Below are 22,235 nucleotides of genomic sequence, written 5' to 3' on the forward strand. Positions count from 1 at the left end.
TAAATCTTTACATCGGCGCACAACCAAATCTTTGCATCGGCGCACAACTAAATCTTTGCATCGGCGCACAACTAAATCTTTGCATCTGCGCACAACCAAATATAAGCAGTGCTGCAGAATACCGCATCATACATATATCTCCGCACCTGCACCTGTTGCACAATAATCATTGCCTTTTTTATTTAAGAAGTCCCACTTTTGGCGAATATTGATGTACTAATTTGTATTATAGGCACCGAGTTAATTTTTTTTTTCTTTTTTTTTTATTTCACCATGAATATAATATAATAGTTAAATAGTAGAATAATTTAAAATTAACATTAGTCAATAAGCTTAACCTCCTCCCGATGAACATTTCCCATTCGTATTTTATGCATTATATTTTTTTTTTTTGTAGTTGCATATACATTTTTTTGTTAGCACAGCTTGCCGCCCAACCGAAATGGAAGCGCTTTCATCGCGGGACAGCACAGTAAGTGGAGCTGCATTATAAATTTAACCAATTCCATATTTATTTTTTCGTATCAGTCAGCGTTTTTTTTTTAACACCCGCTGCATTAAAAAGAAAGAACATAATGCATAAATTTTAATCTCTATCCACTTCTACCTTCCTCATTTCGATCAGCTGGTTTAAGGCGGAGAGAAAAAGCTCCCCGAAAGCTTTCTTTTTCGTCTGTTTATAATCTCGTATTCTCTATGCCCAAAACCACTATTTACATATGTATAGTTATTTTGTTTATATTAAATCTAATGAAGTATAATTAAGTTTAATTATTTTGGGGCCATGCGGCGCGTTTCTATAGGTTTTTAGCTCTCCTAGCTGGGAATGGGGTCGCTGACAATATAGGCAGGTAGCCAGCGATCAAGGTAGGGTGGGCACGGTCGGTCGCCTTAATATCAAAGGCCGACTTTCGCTGAGCAGGCACATATTTGCTTGCGCAGCGAGACCCAGCTTGGACAGGTATGTTGGTGTGTGTCTAAATCTGTTCTATCTCTATCTCTCTCGCTCTTCTTTTCTCTCTTCTAAGCAAGTGGCCGAAGATAATCGTTTGCACGCGATTTTTATTAATAAATATATCTTGGCAGCGCTAGGAGTCGCAGTTCCCCTCTTCTTACCCCTTCCCTTCTCCCGATGACCCATTGGCCGGATCCAGCGCGTGCACTGCTCTAATCCTCCTATTCCACCATCTGCGCTTGATAATGTAACTCGTTACAGAATTAATTTTAAAATCATATATTTATTTTGGCGCCCAACGTGGGGCCCGATTAGTCCGGCAGCCCCGACAACAATCGATGCAAGTCATTATCAGCTGATTTGTTTTATCTCTTCGATGTGTCTCGGTCCACTTTAGCAAAGTGCATACAAAAGCAATAATGCATTCCAGTTTATTAAAAGGAACGTGCGTACCTAATATTACATATTCTTGTAGCTGGATGTGGATTTCAATGGACACGATCTATTATCCTCCGCGCAACGAATTTGTGGTATCGCCGCCTTAATGACTATAATTTTAGTCATGACTATGGTTTATGTCATTTTTGCTTCTGTTTCGTGTTGTTCTCTTTACTAAAATTTTCTACTTTCATAGCACCTATGTGCCTGGCTAACTTTGTCTATTGGATGTGTTCGCATGGTATCCCAAAATCGTATGTAATTGAATTATTCTTTTGGATTTGGTTTACTTATTAGCTTTATTTTTTTGCAGTTACCGTTTTGCGAGTTTATTTTTTGTTTGATTTTATTATTATTTTTTGTTCTATTTTTTTTGTTTGTTTTCTATTGGGAGTTATTAATTAATGCTGTATATTCCTACTTATTAGTAGTCAGTTAAGTTTTTTTGAATTACTTGTCATCTGCTTGCTATCTAGTTATTATTTATATCGATTAGAAAATGCCTTTAACGCGTAGTAGCGAAAATTTATCCCGGCCTGACGAGCCTATCATAAACTGTTTTATTTGTACAGAATCTATTATTAACGAAAGCCAGCTATTTAAAACAAGTTGTGGCCATACCTTTCATCAATCGTGTTTTAACACTAAGATAGCTAATAAGACAGTTTGTCCAGTTTGTAAACAGTCGTTGTGTTTACAGAGTGTTGCCGTCAGCACAGAATCTTCAATGGATAAGCCATCAGGGTCGAATGCAGCAACCAAAACTCAGGCAAGAAAGACAGTAACCTCCAATATGTCTGAAGGTGATATCTCGTCACCAGTCTTGGTTCCTTTAGTGGCGCCCACACTTACTCCAGACTTGGCTACAATGATAGCTGACGCCATTTCTGCCGCTTCACTTCGGCAAACCGAGTTGATAGCTCAGATTTCTTTGAGGCAAAGTGAGACGTTGTCGCAGGTGATAGAGAGTGGCTTCCAGAAACTGCTTTCATCATCCGCAGAGCCGCATACAAGTCGCAGTCCCATACTGCCAGTGCAAGATAATACCAGCAATCTCGGCCAACAAGAGTTTCAACCAGCCTCAACTATATCTGGCACCCATTCAAACAATAGATTCACGTCATTAGGAACGGATTTGCGACCAGATCGCATCAGCCAAATTATTTCAAATTGGAAGGTACGTTTCAATGGCAAAACGGCCTTGTCAGTAGAAGATTTCATTTATCGAACTGAAGCTCTTACGCATCAGACTCTAGAAGGCAATTTTGAGCTGTTGTCTAGATACGTTAGCAACCTCTTTGATGGTAGTGCGAGTGATTGGTTTTGGCGCTATCACAAAAGTGTGCCTGCGATTCGCTGGCAAGAACTTTGTTTTGCACTTAGAGAGCAATTTAATGACGATAGAACTGACCTTCATATCCGAGCTGCTATCGATAGGCGTAAGCAAAAGATAGGCGAGCCCTTCGATGAGTTCCATGAGGCCATCGTATCACTTGCGGACAAACTTTCGAGTCCCTTGCGTGAGTTATCTCTACTCCAAATTCTCCGTAATAATTTGCTCCCTAAAATTCAGCATGAACTTCTTTATGAGAGAATTGAAAGAGTTGCTCAGCTACGCCATTTGGTGCGCACGCGCGAAATTTTCTTGCAAACGATTGGCAAGCCATTAGTTAATAGGCCGCATCCTATACCTATGCCACGTCGCTCAGTAAATGGAATGGCAATAGAACGCGAGTCTTCGGATGAGGACGTAGACAGTCCAGAAGTATCAGCAGTAAATTTACTGTGCTGGAACTGTAATGCGACAAGGCACAGGTACCAAGATTGTACAGCGGAACGTCGAGTATTTTGTTATGGTTGTGGCAAACCCGACACGTATAAGCCTTCGTGCATGAAATGCAACAAGCATTCAAAAAACTTGTCAGCCCGTGCACCGTCGACCAGTGCACGCAAACAAATGAAGTCGACATCAACCAACACATAGATTTTCAATCCGTTGACTATACCAACGACCCAATTACGACCTCACAACTTTATGATGCCCATTCCGAAACAATACACTCACAAATAAGCTCCAAATCTCGCTCTCAACTACGTCGCATCTCAGCAAAAAAACGTCATAAGATAGAGCAGAAGCAGCTAATGTTAGCTGTGATAGCAAACGCTCAAGATATTAGGCCATATGCAAATGTTAGTTTATTAGGAAAGAGTATTACTGGCCTAATGGACACAGGAGCTTCCATAAGCTGTATTGCTGGTGAATTTTGTAATCATGTTCTTAATTCAAATATTGTATTTAAGCCTCTGAATTCATCTGTACGTACTGCAGATGGCAAGGCGCAGAATATAATAGGCAAAATCACTACAGAAAACAAATTTAAAAATGAAACTAGAATGTTGACATTTTATATAGTATCCTCCTTATCTCAAGATTTATATTTAGGGATAGATTTTTGGACCCAATTTAATCTTCTTCCACTGGAGGTGGTGCCCACAGTCAATAATTTGTCTTCTTTAGAGGATCGCAACCTAAAGCCACTTACAGTCACGCAGCATCAATTGCTGCTGCAACACGTTAACATGTTCCCTTCTTTTGCTAAACTGGGCTTGGGACGAACAACTCTTCTTTCGCATGAGATTAATGTCGCCGGAGCCGCTCCAATTAAGCAACGTCATTATCCAGTTTCACCAGCAGTAGAAAAGTTAATGTATGAAGAGCTGGACAGAATGCTTAAATTAGGCGTGATAGAGGAGTCACAAAGCGCTTGGTCCTCTCCAGTTGTGTTAGTTCGCAAACCAGGAAAGATTCGTTTGTGTTTAGATAGCAGGAGTGTTAATGCGGTTACCGTTAAGGATGCATATCCTATGCCGTTCATTGATGGTATTCTTAGTAGGCTACCAAAAGCTGAATTCATAGCCAGCTTAGATTTAAAAGATGCTTTCTGGCAAATTCCACTAGAGCCGAAGTCACGCGATAAAACCGCATTTAGCGTACCTGGTAGGCCGTTGTATCAATACACTGTTATGCCTTTTGGGCTTTGTAATGCTCCACAGACAATGTCGAAGTTGATGGATAGAATAATACCCACTAATCTGCGTCGTGAAGTTTCTATCTATTTAGATGAATTGTTGGTAGTTTCAGATACTTTCGAACGGCATCTAAATGTCCTAAAAGAGTTGGCAAGTCACATAAAAACAGCAGGTTTGACCATCAATATTGAGAAAAGTAATTTCTGTCTCAAAGAGGTGAAATATTTAGGTCATGTGATTGGCAATGGCACAGTTAGCACAGACCCAGATAAAATTGTATCTATTACAGAATTCCCAGTCCCGAGGTCAGTCAAATAAGTTAGGCGGTTTTTAGATATGACGGGATGGTACAATAAATTTATTCAGAACTATGCCACCATTGCATCCCCTATAACAGACACGTTGAAACACAGACAAAAATTTGTATGGGGTGAATCAGCTCAAAAAGCGTTCGAAGAACTCAAGGAGCAGCTTAGTACGGCTCCAGTTTTGCATAGTCCAAATTTTGACAGACCATTCTCTATACACTGCGATGCCAGCCATACAGGTGTTGGTGCTGTGTTAGTCCAGGTAACAGACAATAATGAAGAGGTACCGGTGGCTTTTATGTCTCGTAAACTTAACCGTTGTCAAAGGAATTATTCCGTAACGGAAAAAGAATGTCTGGCAGCTATTTTAGCGATACAAAAATTTAGAGCTTATGTTGAAGGACAAGAATTTTCTGTAGTCACAGATCATGCTTCTCTAAAATGGCTCATGTCTCAAACTGACTTGAGTTCTCGGTTAACAAGGTGGGCTTTAAAACTTCAGGGTTTTGATTTTAAAATAGTCCATAGAAAAGGCAGTCAAAACATTGTGCCAGATGCTTTATCACGAGTGTACACAGAAGATGTGTCTGCAATTTCAGCCGATTGTCTCGTGGATCTCGACTCGGTTCATTTTAAGACATCTGACTATCTAGAACTGAAAGCCAAAATATTAGCCAATCAATCTAGATCACCAGATGTAAAGGTAGTTGACGATTATATATATCGGAGAGCCGATCACGCGTCGGGTGAGAAAGTAGCCGATGATCTGTGTTGGAAACTTTGGGTTCCCCAATCGCTGGTTCCAGAAGTCCTTAAGAAGGCCCACGAGCCTCCACTAGCCTCTCACCCAGGCATAAACAAGATGCTAAATAAGCTGCGCCGCTATCTTTATTGGCCGAAAATGGTAGTAGATGTAAAAAAATTCGTTAATAATTGCGAGAGTTGTAAGTGCAACAAGCACCCAAATTACACACTACGTCCACCCTTAGGAAAATCGGGCTCAACGCAATGCGTGTTCCAAAAACTTTATATTGACTTTCTAGGTCCATATCCGCGAAGTCGCACCGGGAATATAGGAGTCTTTGTTGTTTTAGACCATATGTCGAAATTCCCCTTTTTGAAACCCGTAAAAAATTTGACTGCCGACGCCATCACAGACTATTTAGAGCAGGACTTGTTTCATTGCTTCGGAGTTCCTGAAACTATAGTCTCTGACAACGGTGTACAGTTCAACTCTCAGTTGTTCAACGTATTATTACAAAAGTATGGAGTTAACCATACATATACGGCCGTTTATTCCCCACAAGCAAATGCTTCGGAGCGAGTCAACCGATCGGTGATAGCAGCAATAAAGTCATATATTGCACCTGACCAAAAAGATTGGGCCGCTGATCTAAGCTCTATCTGTTGCGCTCTGCGTTCAGACGTGCATTCGGCTATCGGCACAAGCCCTTATCGAATCGCCTTTGGCCAAAATATGGTGACCAATGCATCCACGTACAAACTGCTACGTAATTTAAACTTCTTAGAAGATCGCGCTATTCGATTTAATCGTGAAGATTCATTTGATCTTATACGCGACAGGGCAAAGGATTGCATGCAACAACAACGTAATCGAAACGAGATGTTTCGTTTGTGGTAGGTCAAGAAGTTTACAGGCGTAATTTTCAACAAAGTAATTTCGTACAGGGTTTTAATGCGAAACTAGCTCCGAACTTCGTAATGGCAAGAATTAAAAAAAAACTTGGCAATAGTTATTACGAAATTGAAGATTTGCAGGGTCGCTTGATTGGTAAATACCATGCAAAAGACCTAAAACAATAATCGCAGAGTCCAGCGCGAATCACCCTATAGTGTGATTTTGGTCGGGGGGTCTTGTAGTGGCGCTGGAATAGAGGAAAAAAAGAAACAGCCTAAAAGTAGGCAGTGCGCTGAGCATAGTGGCTTAGCATAGTTGAACGAGATCACGGATGTGGCAATCCCGAATCTCCAGTAATAACAGGAGAAATTGTCATTCTCAGCCAGGCCATAAAAAACTGTTCCCAAGCGATGACTTGTCGCTTCATGGGATCGGCCATATTTTCCTCTTTCTTTTCCAATCTCAACCACCGACTGAAAAGGTTGTGCAAAAATCACACTATGAAATAGTGTAAAGTTAATTTGAAAATTAAAGAAAAATTTTAAAGTGAAAGTACTATTTCTTTTGTGCAAGTGCCAAACTAATGAATTCGGTAAGGAGAAAGTAGTGGCATTTCCATAAGTCAGAATGAGGCCTAAAATCATTTCGCACAAACCTCTTTGCAGGTTTGGCACCCAGCAAAAAATTTTAATTTTTTTTTTTGCCAAAGTGCAATTGCGGCGCACAACTAAATCTTTGCATCGGCGCACAACTAAATCTTTGCATCGACGCACAACTAAATCTATACATCGGCGCACAACCAAATCTTTGCATCGGCGCACAACTAAATCTTTGCATCGGCGCACAACTAAATCTTTGCATCTGCGCACAACCACATATAAGCAGTGCTGCAGAATACCGCATCATACATATATCTCCGCACCTGCACCTGTTGCACAATAATCATTGCCTTTTTTATTTAAGAAGTCCCACTTTTGGCGAATATTGATGTACTAATTTGTATTATAGGCACGGAGTTCATTTTTTTTTTCTTTTTTTTTTTTTATTTCACCATGAATATAATATAATAGTTAAATAGTAGAATAATTTAAAAATAACATTAGTCAATAAGCTTAACCTCCTCCCGATGAACATTTCCCATTCGTATTTTATGCATTATATTTTTTTTGTAGTTGCATATACATTTTTTTGTTAGCACAGCTTGCCGCCCAACCGAAATGGAAGCGCTTTCATCGCGGGACAGCACAGTAAGTGGAGCTGCATTATAAATTTAACCAATTCCATATTTATTTTTTCGTATCAGTTAGCGTTTTTTTTTTTTTAATACCCGCTGCATTGAAAAGAAAGAACATAATGCATAAATTTTAATCTCTATCCACTTCTACCTTCCTCATTTCGATCAGCTGGTTTAAGGCGGAGAGAAAAAGCTCCCCGAAAGCTTTCTTTTTCGTCTGTTTATAATCTCGTATTCTCTATGCCCAAAACCACTATTTACATTTATAGTTATTTTGTTTATATTAAATCTAATGAAGTTTAATTAAGTTTAATTATTTTGGGGCCATGCGGCGCGTTTCTATAGGTTTTTAGCTCTCCTAGCTGGGAATGGGGTCGCTGACAATATAGGCAGGTAGCCAGCGATCAAGGTAGGGTGGGCACGGTCGGTCGCCTTAATATCAAAGGCCGACTTTCGCTGAGCAGGCACATATTTGCTTGCGCAGCGAGACCCAGCTTGGACAGGTATGTTGGTGTGTGTCTAAATCTGTTCTATCTCTATCTCTCTCTCTCTTCTTTTCTCTCTTCTAAGCAAGTGGCCGAAGATAATCGTTTGCACGCGATTTTTATTAATAAATATATCTTGGCAGCGCTAGGAGTCGCAGTTCCCCTCTTCTTACCCCTTCCCTTCTCCCGATGACCCATTGGCCGGATCCAGCGCGTGCACTGCTCTAATCCTCCTATTCCACCATCTGCGCTTGATAATGTAACTCGTTACAGAATTAATTTTAAAATCATATATTTATTTTGGCGCCCAACGTGGGGCCCGATTAGTCCGGCAGCCCCGACAACAATCGATGCAAGTCATTATCAGCTGATTTGTTTTATCTCTTCGATGTGTCTCGGTCCACTTTAGCAAAGTGCATGCAAAAGCAATAATGCATTCCAGTTTATTAAAAGGAACGTGCGTACCTAATATTACATATTCTTGTAGCTGGATGTGGATTTCAATGGACACGATCTATTATCCTCCGCGCAACGAATTTGTGGTATCGCCGCCTTAATGACTATAATTTTAGTCATGACTATGGTTTATGTCATTTTTGCTTCTGTTTCGTGTTGTTCTCTTTACTAAAATTTTCTACTTTCATAGCACCTATGTGCCTGGCTAACTTTGTCTATTGGATGTGTTCGCATGGTATCCCAAAATCGTATGTAATTGAATTATTCTTTTGGATTTGGTTTACTTATTAGCTTTATTTTTTTGCAGTTACCGTTTTGCGAGTTTATTTTTTGTTTGATTTTATTATTATTTTTTGTTCTATTTTTTTTTGTTTGTTTTCTATTGGGAGTTATTAATTAATGCTGTATATTCCTACTTATTAGTAGTCAGTTAAGTTTTTTTGAATTACTTGTCATCTGCTTGCTATCTAGTTATTATTTATATCGATTAGAAAATGCCTTTAACGCGTAGTAGCGAAAATTTATCCCGGCCTGACGAGCCTATCATAAACTGTTTTATTTGTACAGAATCTATTATTAACGAAAGCCAGCTATTTAAAACAAGTTGTGGCCATACCTTTCATCAATCGTGTTTTAACACTAAGATAGCTAATAAGACAGTTTGTCCAGTTTGTAAACAGTCGTTGTGTTTACAGAGTGTTGCCGTCAGCACAGAATCTTCAATGGATAAGCCATCAGGGTCGAATGCAGCAACCAAAACTAGATCTCAGGCAAGAAAGACAGTAACCTCCAATATGTCTGAAGGTGATATCTCGTCACCAGTCTTGGTTCCTTTAGTGGCGCCCACACTTACTCCAGACTTGGCTACAATGATAGCTGACGCCATTTCTGCCGCTTCACTTCGGCAAACCGAGTTGATAGCTCAGATTTCTTTGAGGCAAAGTGAGACGTTGTCGCAGGTGATAGAGAGTGGCTTCCAGAAACTGCTTTCATCATCCGCAGAGCCGCATACAAGTCGCAGTCCCATACTGCCAGTGCAAGATAATACCAGCAATCTCGGCCAACAAGAGTTTCAACCAGCCTCAACTATATCTGGCACCCATTCAAACAATAGATTCACGTCATTAGGAACGGATTTGCGACCAGATCGCATCAGCCAAATTATTTCAAATTGGAAGGTACGTTTCAATGGCAAAACGGCCTTGTCAGTAGAAGATTTCATTTATCGAACTGAAGCTCTTACGCATCAGACTCTAGAAGGCAATTTTGAGCTGTTGTCTAGATACGTTAGCAACCTCTTTGATGGTAGTGCGAGTGATTGGTTTTGGCGCTATCACAAAAGTGTGCCTGCGATTCGCTGGCAAGAACTTTGTTTTGCACTTAGAGAGCAATTTAATGACGATAGAACTGACCTTCATATCCGAGCTGCTATCGATAGGCGTAAGCAAAAGATAGGCGAGCCCTTCGATGAGTTCCATGAGGCCATCGTATCACTTGCGGACAAACTTTCGAGTCCCTTGCGTGAGTTATCTCTACTCCAAATTCTCCGTAATAATTTGCTCCCTAAAATTCAGCATGAACTTCTTTATGAGAGAATTGAAAGAGTTGCTCAGCTACGCCATTTGGTGCGCACGCGCGAAATTTTCTTGCAAACGATTGGCAAGCCATTAGTTAATAGGCCGCATCCTATACCTATGCCACGTCGCTCAGTAAATGGAATGGCAATAGAACGCGAGTCTTCGGATGAGGACGTAGACAGTCCAGAAGTATCAGCAGTAAATTTACTGTGCTGGAACTGTAATGCGACAAGGCACAGGTACCAAGATTGTACAGCGGAACGTCGAGTATTTTGTTATGGTTGTGGCAAACCCGACACGTATAAGCCTTCGTGCATGAAATGCAACAAGCATTCAAAAAACTTGTCAGCCCGTGCACCGTCGACCAGTGCACGCAAACAAATGAAGTCGACATCAACCAACACATAGATTTTCAATCCGTTGACTATACCAACGACCCAATTACGACCTCACAACTTTATGATGCCCATTCCGAAACAATACACTCACAAATAAGCTCCAAATCTCGCTCTCAACTACGTCGCATCTCAGCAAAAAAACGTCATAAGATAGAGCAGAAGCAGCTAATGTTAGCTGTGATAGCAAACGCTCAAGATATTAGGCCATATGCAAATGTTAGTTTATTAGGAAAGAGTATTACTGGCCTAATGGACACAGGAGCTTCCATAAGCTGTATTGCTGGTGAATTTTGTAATCATGTTCTTAATTCAAATATTGTATTTAAGCCTCTGAATTCATCTGTACGTACTGCAGATGGCAAGGCGCAGAATATAATAGGCAAAATCACTACAGAAAACAAATTTAAAAATGAAACTAGAATGTTGACATTTTATATAGTATCCTCCTTATCTCAAGATTTATATTTAGGGATAGATTTTTGGACCCAATTTAATCTTCTTCCACTGGAGGTGGTGCCCACAGTCAATAATTTGTCTTCTTTAGAGGATCGCAACCTAAAGCCACTTACAGTCACGCAGCATCAATTGCTGCTGCAACACGTTAACATGTTCCCTTCTTTTGCTAAACTGGGCTTGGGACGAACAACTCTTCTTTCGCATGAGATTAATGTCGCCGGAGCCGCTCCAATTAAGCAACGTCATTATCCAGTTTCACCAGCAGTAGAAAAGTTAATGTATGAAGAGCTGGACAGAATGCTTAAATTAGGCGTGATAGAGGAGTCACAAAGCGCTTGGTCCTCTCCAGTTGTGTTAGTTCGCAAACCAGGAAAGATTCGTTTGTGTTTAGATAGCAGGAGTGTTAATGCGGTTACCGTTAAGGATGCATATCCTATGCCGTTCATTGATGGTATTCTTAGTAGGCTACCAAAAGCTGAATTCATAGCCAGCTTAGATTTAAAAGATGCTTTCTGGCAAATTCCACTAGAGCCGAAGTCACGCGATAAAACCGCATTTAGCGTACCTGGTAGGCCGTTGTATCAATACACTGTTATGCCTTTTGGGCTTTGTAATGCTCCACAGACAATGTCGAAGTTGATGGATAGAATAATACCCACTAATCTGCGTCGTGAAGTTTTTATCTATTTAGATGAATTGTTGGTAGTTTCAGATACTTTCGAACGGCATCTAAATGTCCTAAAAGAGTTGGCAAGTCACATAAAAACAGCAGGTTTGACCATCAATATTGAGAAAAGTAATTTCTGTCTCAAAGAGGTGAAATATTTAGGTCATGTGATTGGCAATGGCACAGTTAGCACAGACCCAGATAAAATTGTATCTATTACAGAATTCCCAGTCCCGAGGTCAGTCAAATAAGTTAGGCGGTTTTTAGATATGACGGGATGGTACAATAAATTTATTCAGAACTATGCCACCATTGCATCCCCTATAACAGACACGTTGAAACACAGACAAAAATTTGTATGGGGTGAATCAGCTCAAAAAGCGTTCGAAGAACTCAAGGAGCAGCTTAGTACGGCTCCAGTTTTGCATAGTCCAAATTTTGACAGACCATTCTCTATACACTGCGATGACAGCCATACAGGTGTTGGTGCTGTGTTAGTCCAGGTAACAGACAATAATGAAGAGGTACCGGTGGCTTTTATGTCTCGTAAACTTAACCGTTGTCAAAGGAATTATTCCGTAACGGAAAAAGAATGTCTGGCAGCTATTTTAGCGATACAAAAATTTAGAGCTTATGTTGAAGGACAAGAATTTTCTGTAGTCACAGATCATGCTTCTCTAAAATGGCTCATGTCTCAAACTGACTTGATTTCTCGGTTAACAAGGTGGGCTTTAAAACTTCAGGGTTTTGATTTTAAAATAGTCCATAGAAAAGGCAGTCAAAACATTGTGCCAGATGCTTTATCACGAGTGTACACAGAAGATGTGTCTGCAATTTCAGCCGATTGTCTCGTGGATCTCGACTCGGTTCATTTTAAGACATCTGACTATCTAGAACTGAAAGCCAAAATATTAGCCAATCAATCTAGATCACCAGATGTAAAGGTAGTTGACGATTATATATATCGGAGAGCCGATCACGCGTCGGGTGAGAAAGTAGCCGATGATCTGTGTTGGAAACTTTGGGTTCCCCAATCGCTGGTTCCAGAAGTCCTTAAGAAGGCCCACGAGCCTCTACTAGCCTCTCACCCAGGCATAAACAAGATGCTAGATAAGCTGCGCCGCTATCTTTATTGGCCGAAAATGGTAGTAGATGTAAAAAAATTCGTTAATAATTGCGAGAGTTGTAAGTGCAACAAGCACCCAAATTACACACTACGTCCACCCTTAGGAAAATCGGGCTCAACGCAATGCGTGTTCCAAAAACTTTATATTGACTTTCTAGGTCCATATCCGCGAAGTCGCACCGGGAATATAGGAGTCTTTGTTGTTTTAGACCATATGTCGAAATTCCCCTTTTTGAAACCCGTAAAAAATTTGACTGCCGACGCCATCACAGACTATTTAGAGCAGGACTTGTTTCATTGCTTCGGAGTTCCTGAAACTATAGTCTCTGACAACGGTGTACAGTTCAACTCTCAGTTGTTCAACGTATTATTACAAAAGTATGGAGTTAACCATACATATACGGCCGTTTATTCCCCACAAGCAAATGCTTCGGAGCGAGTCAACCGATCGGTGATAGCAGCAATAAAGTCATATATTGCACCTGACCAAAAAGATTGGGCCGCTGATCTAAGCTCTATCTGTTGCGCTCTGCGTTCAGACGTGCATTCGGCTATCGGCACAAGCCCTTATCGAATCGCCTTTGGCCAAAATATGGTGACCAATGCATCCACGTACAAACTGCTACGTAATTTAAACTTCTTAGAAGATCGCGCTATTCGATTTAATCGTGAAGATTCATTTGATCTTATACGCGACAGGGCAAAGGATTGCATGCAACAACAACGTAATCGAAACGAGATGTTTCGTTTGTGGTAGGTCAAGAAGTTTACAGGCGTAATTTTCAACAAAGTAATTTCGTACAGGGTTTTAATGCGAAACTAGCTCCGAACTTCGTAATGGCAAGAATTAAAAAAAAACTTGGCAATAGTTATTACGAAATTGAAGATTTGCAGGGTCGCTTGATTGGTAAATACCATGCAAAAGACCTAAAACAATAATCGCAGAGTCCAGCGCGAATCACCCTATAGTGTGATTTTGGTCGGGGGGTCTTGTAGTGGCGCTGGAATAGAGAAAAAAAGAAACAGCCTAAAAGTAGGCAGTGCGCTGAGCATAGTGGCTTAGCATAGTTGAACGAGATCACGGATGTGGCAATCCCGAATCTCCAGTAATAACAGGAGAAATTGTCATTCTCAGCCAGGCCATAAAAAACTGTTCCCAAGCGATGACTTGTCGCTTCATGGGATCGGCCATATTTTCCTCTTTCTTTTCCAATCTCAACCACCGACTGAAAAGGTTGTGCAAAAATCACACTATGAAATAGTGTAAAGTTAATTTGAAAATTAAAGAAAAATTTTAAAGTGAAAGTACTATTTCTTTTGTGCAAGTGCCAAACTAATGAATTCGGTAAGGAGAAAGTAGTGGCATTTCCATAAGTCAGAATGAGGCCTAAAATCATTTCGCACAAACCTCTTTGCAGGTTTGGCACCCAGCAAAAAATTTTAATTTTTTTTTTTGCCAAAGTGCAATTGCGGCGCACAACTAAATCTTTGCATCGGCGCACAACTAAATCTTTGCATCGACGCACAACTAAATCTATACATCGGCGCACAACCAAATCTTTGCATCGGCGGACAACTAAATCTTTGCATCGGCGCACAACTAAATCTTTGCATCTGCGCACAACCACATATAAGCAGTGCTGCAGAATACCGCATCATACATATATCTCCGCACCTGCACCTGTTGCACAATAATCATTGCCTTTTTTATTTAAGAAGTCCCACTTTTGGCGAATATTGATGTACTAATTTGTATTATAGGCACGGAGTTCATTTTTTTTTTCTTTTTTTTTTTTATTTCACCATGAATATAATATAATAGTTAAATAGTAGAATAATTTAAAAATAACATTAGTCAATAAGCTTAACCTCCTCCCGATGAACATTTCCCATTCGTATTTTATGCATTATATTTTTTTTTTGTAGTTGCATATACATTTTTTTGTTAGCACAGCTTGCCGCCCAACCGAAATGGAAGCGCTTTCATCGCGGGACAGCACAGTAAGTGGAGCTGCATTATAAATTTAACCAATTCCATATTTATTTTTTCGTATCAGTCAGCGTTTTTTTTTTTTTTAATACCCGCTGCATTGAAAAGAAAGAACATAATGCATAAATTTTAATCTCTATCCACTTCTACCTTCCTCATTTCGATCAGCTGGTTTAAGGCGGAGAGAAAAAGCTCTCCGAAAGCTTTCTTTTTCGTCTGTTTATAATCTCGTATTCTCTATGCCCAAAACCACTATTTACATTTATAGTTATTTTGTTTATATTAAATCTAATGAAGTTTAATTAAGTTTAATTATTTTGGGGCCATGCGCCGCGTTTCTATAGGTTTTTAGCTCTCCTAGCTGGGAATGGCTACGGTGGGCACGGTCGGTCGCCTTAATATCAAAGGCCGACTTTCGCTGAGCAGGCACATATTTGCTTGCGCAGCGAGACCCAGCTTGGACAGGTATGTTGGTGTGTGTCTAAATCTGTTCTATCTCTATCTCTCTCTCTCTTCTTTTCTCTCTTCTAAGCAAGTGGCCGAAGATAATCGTTTGCACGCGATTTTTATTAATAAATATATCTTGGCAGCGCTAGGAGTCGCAGTTCCCCTCTTCTTACCCCTTCCCTTCTCCCGATGACCCATTGGCCGGATCCAGCGCGTGCACTGCTCTAATCCTCCTATTCCACCATCTGCGCTTGATAATGTAACTCGTTACAGCGTGTTTATGCTTGTGTGTGTATATGTATGTAAATGTTTGTGTATGTGTGTGTATGTGTGTGTGTATGTGTGTGTGTGTATGCGTTTGTGTGTGTATGCGTGTGTGTGTCTGTATGCGTGTGTGTGTCTGTATGCGTGTGTGTGCGTACGTGCGTGTGCATGTGCGTGTTTCTTGTGTAAGCTGAAAGACGCGAAAAATTATTGAAATATCTATTGCTCCAAGGGTTCAGGGGATCTCGTAGTCGAGCAGTCTCGACTAGAGCTTTCTTACTTGTTATACCCTGAACCCATTTTCAATGGGAAATCAGGGCGACAAGCTGAGTTGATTTGGCCCTGTCCGTCTGTCTGTCCGTCTGTCCGTCTGTCCGTCTGTCCGTCCGTCCGTCTGTCCGTATGTATGAACGCGTCGATTTCAGAAGATATAAAAGCTAGAGACTTCAAATTTTTTTTAAAATGTCCGTAATTACAGCGCGCATATCAAGTTTATCATTAAAAATCGATAACTCATCCCGATCTTTTTTTATCGATAAAAACCTTATCGAAAACCAGTTATAAAATTATATCTTCTACACCTTTATTGCTAGAGTCTCCAAATTTTTAATGTATGCTTATATGCAATTTATACAATTTCGGTTTTTGTTAAAATGTACCCCCCACCTCAAAATTCACCCCCTCACCCTCGCTTTTGTAAAAAGCGTATTTCAAATACTAGAGACTTGTGCTTTGGCAATTACATGCATATCCATGTTATAATCATAATCTAAAAGTTTCATGAAGATCGTACGTCCATAAAAAAAGTTATTAAACAATTAAGTTCTCATAGTAAGCGCACACTGCAGCCCATGTTTGTTTATGCGTGGGTGCTTATGTGTGTATGTGTTTGTGTATGTGTGTGTGTATGTGAGTGTGTGTATGCGTTTGTGTCTGTATGCGTGCGTGTGTATGTATGCCTGTGTGTGCGTACGTGCGTGTGTGTTTGTGTGTGTGTGTGCGTGTTTCTTGTGTAAGCTGAAAGACGCGAAAAATTATTGAAATATCTATTGCTCCAAGGGTTCAGGGGATGTCGTAGTCGAGCAGTCTCGACTAGAGCTTTCTTACTGGTTTTTTCCTTTTTTTTTTTTATTTATTTATTTATTTATTTCTTAAAGCTATTGACAAAAACGAGAGTCAATTTTAATTTAAAAAAGCCTATACAAAGTACACGATATAATTTCAATAGTAACACCAACCCGATGGGGGTATTTTATTTGCCAGTCCGGCCGGCTATGCCCACGTCTCACAGCCAAATATGGTCAGTGATACTATTGAAGCTATGAAAAGAAAGTGTTAGTAAGAAAACTTAAAAAAATAAAATATTAAAATGTAGGTTATTAACAATTTCTAGCATAATTAAAATAATTCTTAAAATAATAATAAAAAATAAAAAAATAATAATAATAAAAAAAAATAAATAAAGAAATAAAAGGAGTTAAAAAAAAACAATAACAGAAAAAGAAAAAAAAAGAATAAAATAAGAAGAGATAAAGTATAGAAAAAGAAAAAGGACGGTAATAAAAGAAGTTGCAAGAAAAGTTAATAAAAAGAATAAGAAACAATAAAAAGAAAATAGTAAGGGAAGAGCCAAAAATAGAGTATAAGAATAGAATTGAGAAATCACTAACACAACATTAGCAGCAAAAACGTATGCCAATGCTTATGCCTGGGCATTGTGAGTGATTTCCCTAAGATAAGCTGATAGTACACTTTTTATTTTAGAAGGAGAGAGCTCTAAGGAAAAAACGTGATAATATTTATTAAAATTAACACAAAGAACATGAAACGCACTGTGCAAAGAATAATCCCTAGTGCACACAGGTAAATGAAGCGGACGATAGTGTCTAGTTGCTCGGGACGGAACCAAAAAATTTAGACGACCCAACAAAGAGGACGAATCAATATCACCACTAATCAATTTATGCAGAAAAACAATTCCTAAAATTGTTCTGCGATTGGTTAGCGATGGAAGATCTATTAGCTGGAGCCTACTATGATAAGACGGTAATCGTAAACTACTGTCCCATCTAAGGTCTCTTAAGGCAAAGAGAAGAAACTGTTTTTCGACCGATTCGATACGATCCTGATACAGTTTATGTTGCGGAGACCATACGACAGAGCAATACTCTAGGATAGGACGCACAAGCGAAGTAAATAAGCGCTTGCTAATAAAAGGATCTTTAAATTCCTTAGACCAACGTTTAATAAAGCGAAGCACACTTTTGGCTTCATTAATGATGGTAGAAATATGAAGATTAAAGTTAAGTTTACAGTCAAAGAACACACCAAGATCTTTGACTGTAAAGATGCGTCGTAAGGAAGTATTGCTAATTATACCCTGAACCCATTTTCAATGGGAAATCAGGGTATAATGGTTTTGTTGAAATGTATGTAACAGGGAGAAGGAGGCGTGGCAGACCCCACAAAGTATATATATTCTTGATCAGGGTGACGAGCTGAGTTGATTTGGCCCTGTCCGTCTGTCTGTCCGTCTGTCCGTCTGTCCGTATGTATGAACGCGTCGATTTCAGAAGATATAAGAGCTAGAGACTTCAAATTTTTTTTAGAATGTCCGTAATTACAGCGCGCATATCAAGTTTATCATTAACTTTCGATAACTCATCCCGATCTTTTTTTATCGATAAAAACCTTATCGAAACCCAGTTATAAAATTATATCTTCTACACCTTTATTGCTAGAGTCTCCAAATTTTTAATGTATGCTTATATGCAATTTATACAATTTCGGTTTTTGTTAAAATTTACCCCCCACCCTTAAATTCACCCCCTCACCCTCACTTTTGTAAAAAGCGTATTTCAAATACTAGAGACTTGTGCTTTGGCAATTACATGCATATCCATGTTATAATCATAATCTGAAAGTTTCATGAAGATCGTACGTCCACAAAAAAGTTATTAAACAATTAAGTTCTCATAGTAAGCGCACACTGCAGCCCATGCGTTTATGCGTGGGTGCTTGTGTGTGTATGTGTGTGTATGTGTTTGTGTATGTGTGTGTGTATGTGTATGTGTGTGTGTATGCGCTTGTGTATGTATGCGTGTGTGTGTGTGTATGTGTGTCTGTATGCGTGTGTGTGTATGTATGCCTGTGTGTGTGTGTGTGTGCGTGTTTCTTGTGTAAGCTGAAAGACGCGAAAAATTATTGAAATATCTATTGCTCCAAGGGTTCAGAGGATCTCGTAGTCGAGCAGTCTCGACTAGAGCTTTCTTACTTGTTTTATAATCAACAATTAGAGGAACGGTACGACTGAAGGTCATTGTCATACACTTTGAGCAATTTAGGTCAAGCTGGTTTGCCACACACCAAAGTTGAAATGTATTTAGGTCATCTTGAAGGTGAAGATGTCCATTTGCCCTGGAGTATGAAGGCAAAGTTTTATATCATCAGCATACATAAATATAGTGGAATACGAGATACAACTAGGAAGGTCATTTGTAACAAGTAAAAAAGCTCTAGTCGAGACTGCTCGACTACGAGATCCCCTGAACCCTTGGAGCAATAGATATTTCAATAATTTTTCGCGTCTTTTAGCTTACATAAGAAACACGACACGAACTGCGAACTGCGAACTGCGACACACATACACTCACACATGCATACACACACAAACGCACACACAGGCCCACATACACACACACGCATACAGACACACATACACACACACATACACACACACATACACAAACACATACACACACAAGCACCCACGCATAAACACGCATGGGCTGCAGTGTGCGCTTACTATGAGAACTTAATTGTTTAATAACTTTTTTTTGTGGACGTACGATCTTCATGAAACTTTCAGATTATGATTATAACATGAATATACATGTAATTGCCAAAGCACATGTCTCTAGTATTTGAAATACGCTTTTTACAAAAGTGAGGGTGAGGGGGTGAATTTAGAGGTGGGGGGTAAATTTTAACAAAAACCGAAATTGTATAAATTGCATATAAGCATACATTAAAAATTTGGAGACTCTAGCAATAAAGGTGTAGAAGATATAATTTTATAACTGGGTTTCGATACGGTTTTTTATCGATAAAAAAAAGATCGGGATGAGTTATCGATTTTTAATGATAAACTTGATATGCGCGCTGTAAATACGGACATTTAAAAAAAATTTGAAGTCTCTAGCTCTTATATCTTCTGAAATCGACGCGTTCATACATACGGACAGACGGACAGACGGACGGACGGACAGACGGACAGACAGACGGACAGGGCCAAATCAACTCAGCTCGTCGCCCTGATCAAGAATATATATACTTTGTGGGGTCTGCCACGCCTCCTTCTGCCTGTTACATACATTTCAACAAAACCATTATACCCTGATTTCCCATTGAAAATGGGTTCAGGGTATAAAAAGAGAAAAGAGCAATGGGCCCAAATGGCTACCCTGAGGTACACCAGACGAAACAAAGATAAGTTTAGACATAGCTGTTCTCAGCAAGACTCTTTGGGTTCTACCCGTTAAATAGGATGAAATCCAAGAGACAAGACTGGGTGAAAATCCTAAGCGTTCAAGCTTAAGAATTAGTATGTGATGATGTACTGAGTCAAATGCTTTACTGAAGTCCGTATAAATAACATCGGTTTGCATTTTTTTTGGAAAAGCTGTCACTAACAAGCGAAGTGAACTCAAGTAAATTAGAGGACGTTGATCGATTTTGAACAAAACCATGTTGAGATGGTTGAATAATCGATTTGCAAAAATGCTGCAAGGCCGATGTTATGATTTTCTCAAATAACTTCGGAATAGCAGATAATTTCGCGATGCCTCTATAATTGGAAATATCAGATCTTCCACCTTTTTTATATAAGGGAATGATGAAAGATTCTTTCCAAATTGAAGGGAACACAGAAGTATCCAAGGACAAGTTAAACAATTTTAGTAATTGTGACTGAAGAGAAACACTGCACTCTTTAATCACACAACTAGGAATATTATCAGCACCAGGAGAGAAAGATGATTTCAATGTCCTAATGGCTGCAGCCAGAGAGGATGCAGTAACTTTGGGAGTATTTATAGATCCATATTCAGGAAGAGAATAAGGATATGAGTTGCTGTAGAGATCAGCAGAAGAATAAGTGGATTGAAAAAAATCAGCAAATAGATCAGAGGAATCCTGATCATTGCATGTTTTTTCACCTCCAAGGACAAATGTGGACGGCAAACCAGAAGATTTACGCTTCGAGTTTACAAATGAGAAAAATGGTTTGGGATCTCGAGTAAACTGACGTTTGCAACGTGTAAGATAATTCTCATAACAGCTGGAATTTCAAAGATTGAAGTTTGACTTGGAAATGGAATATTTGGACCAGTCAATACTTGAACCAGACTTTTTGTAATTTTTAAAACATTTAGTTTTAATGTTTCTCAAGTTCGAAAGAGTTTTGGTGAACCAAGGTGGCTTATTTGAAACTGTCGAAATCCGGCGGAGAGGGACACAAACATCCAGAATAGAGTTTAAGGTAGAATAAAAAAACGATGCTGCTAAATTAATATCAACCGACTCATATAAAATAGACCAGTCTGTTGAATTAATTAGTTCGTTAAGCAAAACGAAATTGCATTTACGATAACAGCGACTAAGTTTAGAAGGCATTGGAGTAGTAGAGGGAGGATTATCGATATTTAATAAAACCTCTAAAGTGGGGTGATATATATCCTCAGGTAAGGAGAAAGGAGTTGATCTCGCGACATTAATGAGCGAATCATGATTAACAAACACAAGATCAAGAGCGATTAAGATGGTTTGAAATAGAGTTCATCTGAAACATAGACAGGTTAAACAATTCATCAAAAAGATACAAGTTGAAGACCAAGAAGTGTTCGGAATATTAAAATCACCCAACACAAGAAGACAATCTCTATCATTTACATGTTCATTAACTTGTTTAATACAATTTATGTGCATAAACTTGAGCATAAACTTGTACATCAGAAGAGGGAGGGATATAAGAACATGTGATGTACAATGAGCACGATGGGAGAGTTAATTTAACCGCTATAATCTCCACATCATGAAGGGACGAAAAGGTAAACAATTCAGAGTGGATAATGGACTTAACCGCAATTAACACCCCACCACCTCTGCGCGACGAACGGTAGAGTCTATAAATAGTGAAATTACTTGAAAGAATTTCACTATTATGAATATTACTACTTAGCCATGTTTCAGTGAAAGCGATAATATCATATTGTACACTGAAACTATGCAAGAAAAGACTTTTAAGTTTTGAGTTTAAGCCACGTACATTTTGATACATCAGAGACAGCTGAGAAGAGGTTTGTAAGTAATTTAGTTTTTTGGTACAACGTTTGATGAAGATTGCACCGAAGGTAAATTTACTGAAATAGGCATCGATCTGTTACGATTTTTGGGTTTAAATTCATGAACAACTACATGAGGTGGCCAGAAATTAGGGTCACAAAGGATTTTAAAGTATTCTACAGGCACATTGATTTTGAACGAAGCAATTTCACGCGGTGTCGCAAAACTAAACTTCGATATAAAAACATTAGCCGGAATCTTATTTGAGATAAAAGCCGATGCCTCAATGGTAGTGTCAGATGAAAGCCTAGATAAGAAAACTTGCTTTCTAGGAGAGACAACAGATAAGGTAATGCTATGAGAGGCTGACTTATTGTCACTCTTTTTTTGAGCAACAATAGAAGTAGCATCCAAATTTGGGAC

The 22,235-nt window shown here is 39.2% G+C and overlaps 2 protein-coding genes across 2 annotated transcripts; both read left to right on the top strand.

Annotated features, from left to right (window-relative positions):
- Window positions 1–1,892: 1,892 nt before the first annotated feature.
- On the top strand, window positions 1,893–5,148 carry LOC149268237 (uncharacterized). Its single transcript, XM_089476163.1, has one exon. The coding sequence runs from the start codon at window positions 1,893–1,895 to the stop codon at window positions 3,375–3,377; it is 1,485 nt and encodes a 494-aa protein (XP_089332289.1). The 3' UTR covers window positions 3,378–5,148.
- Window positions 5,149–7,873: 2,725 nt separating this feature from the next.
- On the top strand, window positions 7,874–15,030 carry LOC149268238 (uncharacterized). Its single transcript, XM_089476160.1, has one exon. It carries the CDS (start codon window positions 9,040–9,042, stop codon window positions 10,528–10,530), a length of 1,491 nt encoding a protein of 496 aa, XP_089332286.1. The 5' UTR covers window positions 7,874–9,039; the 3' UTR covers window positions 10,531–15,030.
- Window positions 15,031–22,235: the final 7,205 nt, after the last annotated feature.

This window comes from Drosophila arizonae, chromosome X, assembly GCF_054131065.1.
Source record: "Drosophila arizonae isolate 15081-1271.41 chromosome X, UAZ_ARI_1.0, whole genome shotgun sequence".
In the NCBI taxonomy this organism is placed as follows: Eukaryota; Metazoa; Arthropoda; class Insecta; order Diptera; family Drosophilidae; genus Drosophila; species Drosophila arizonae.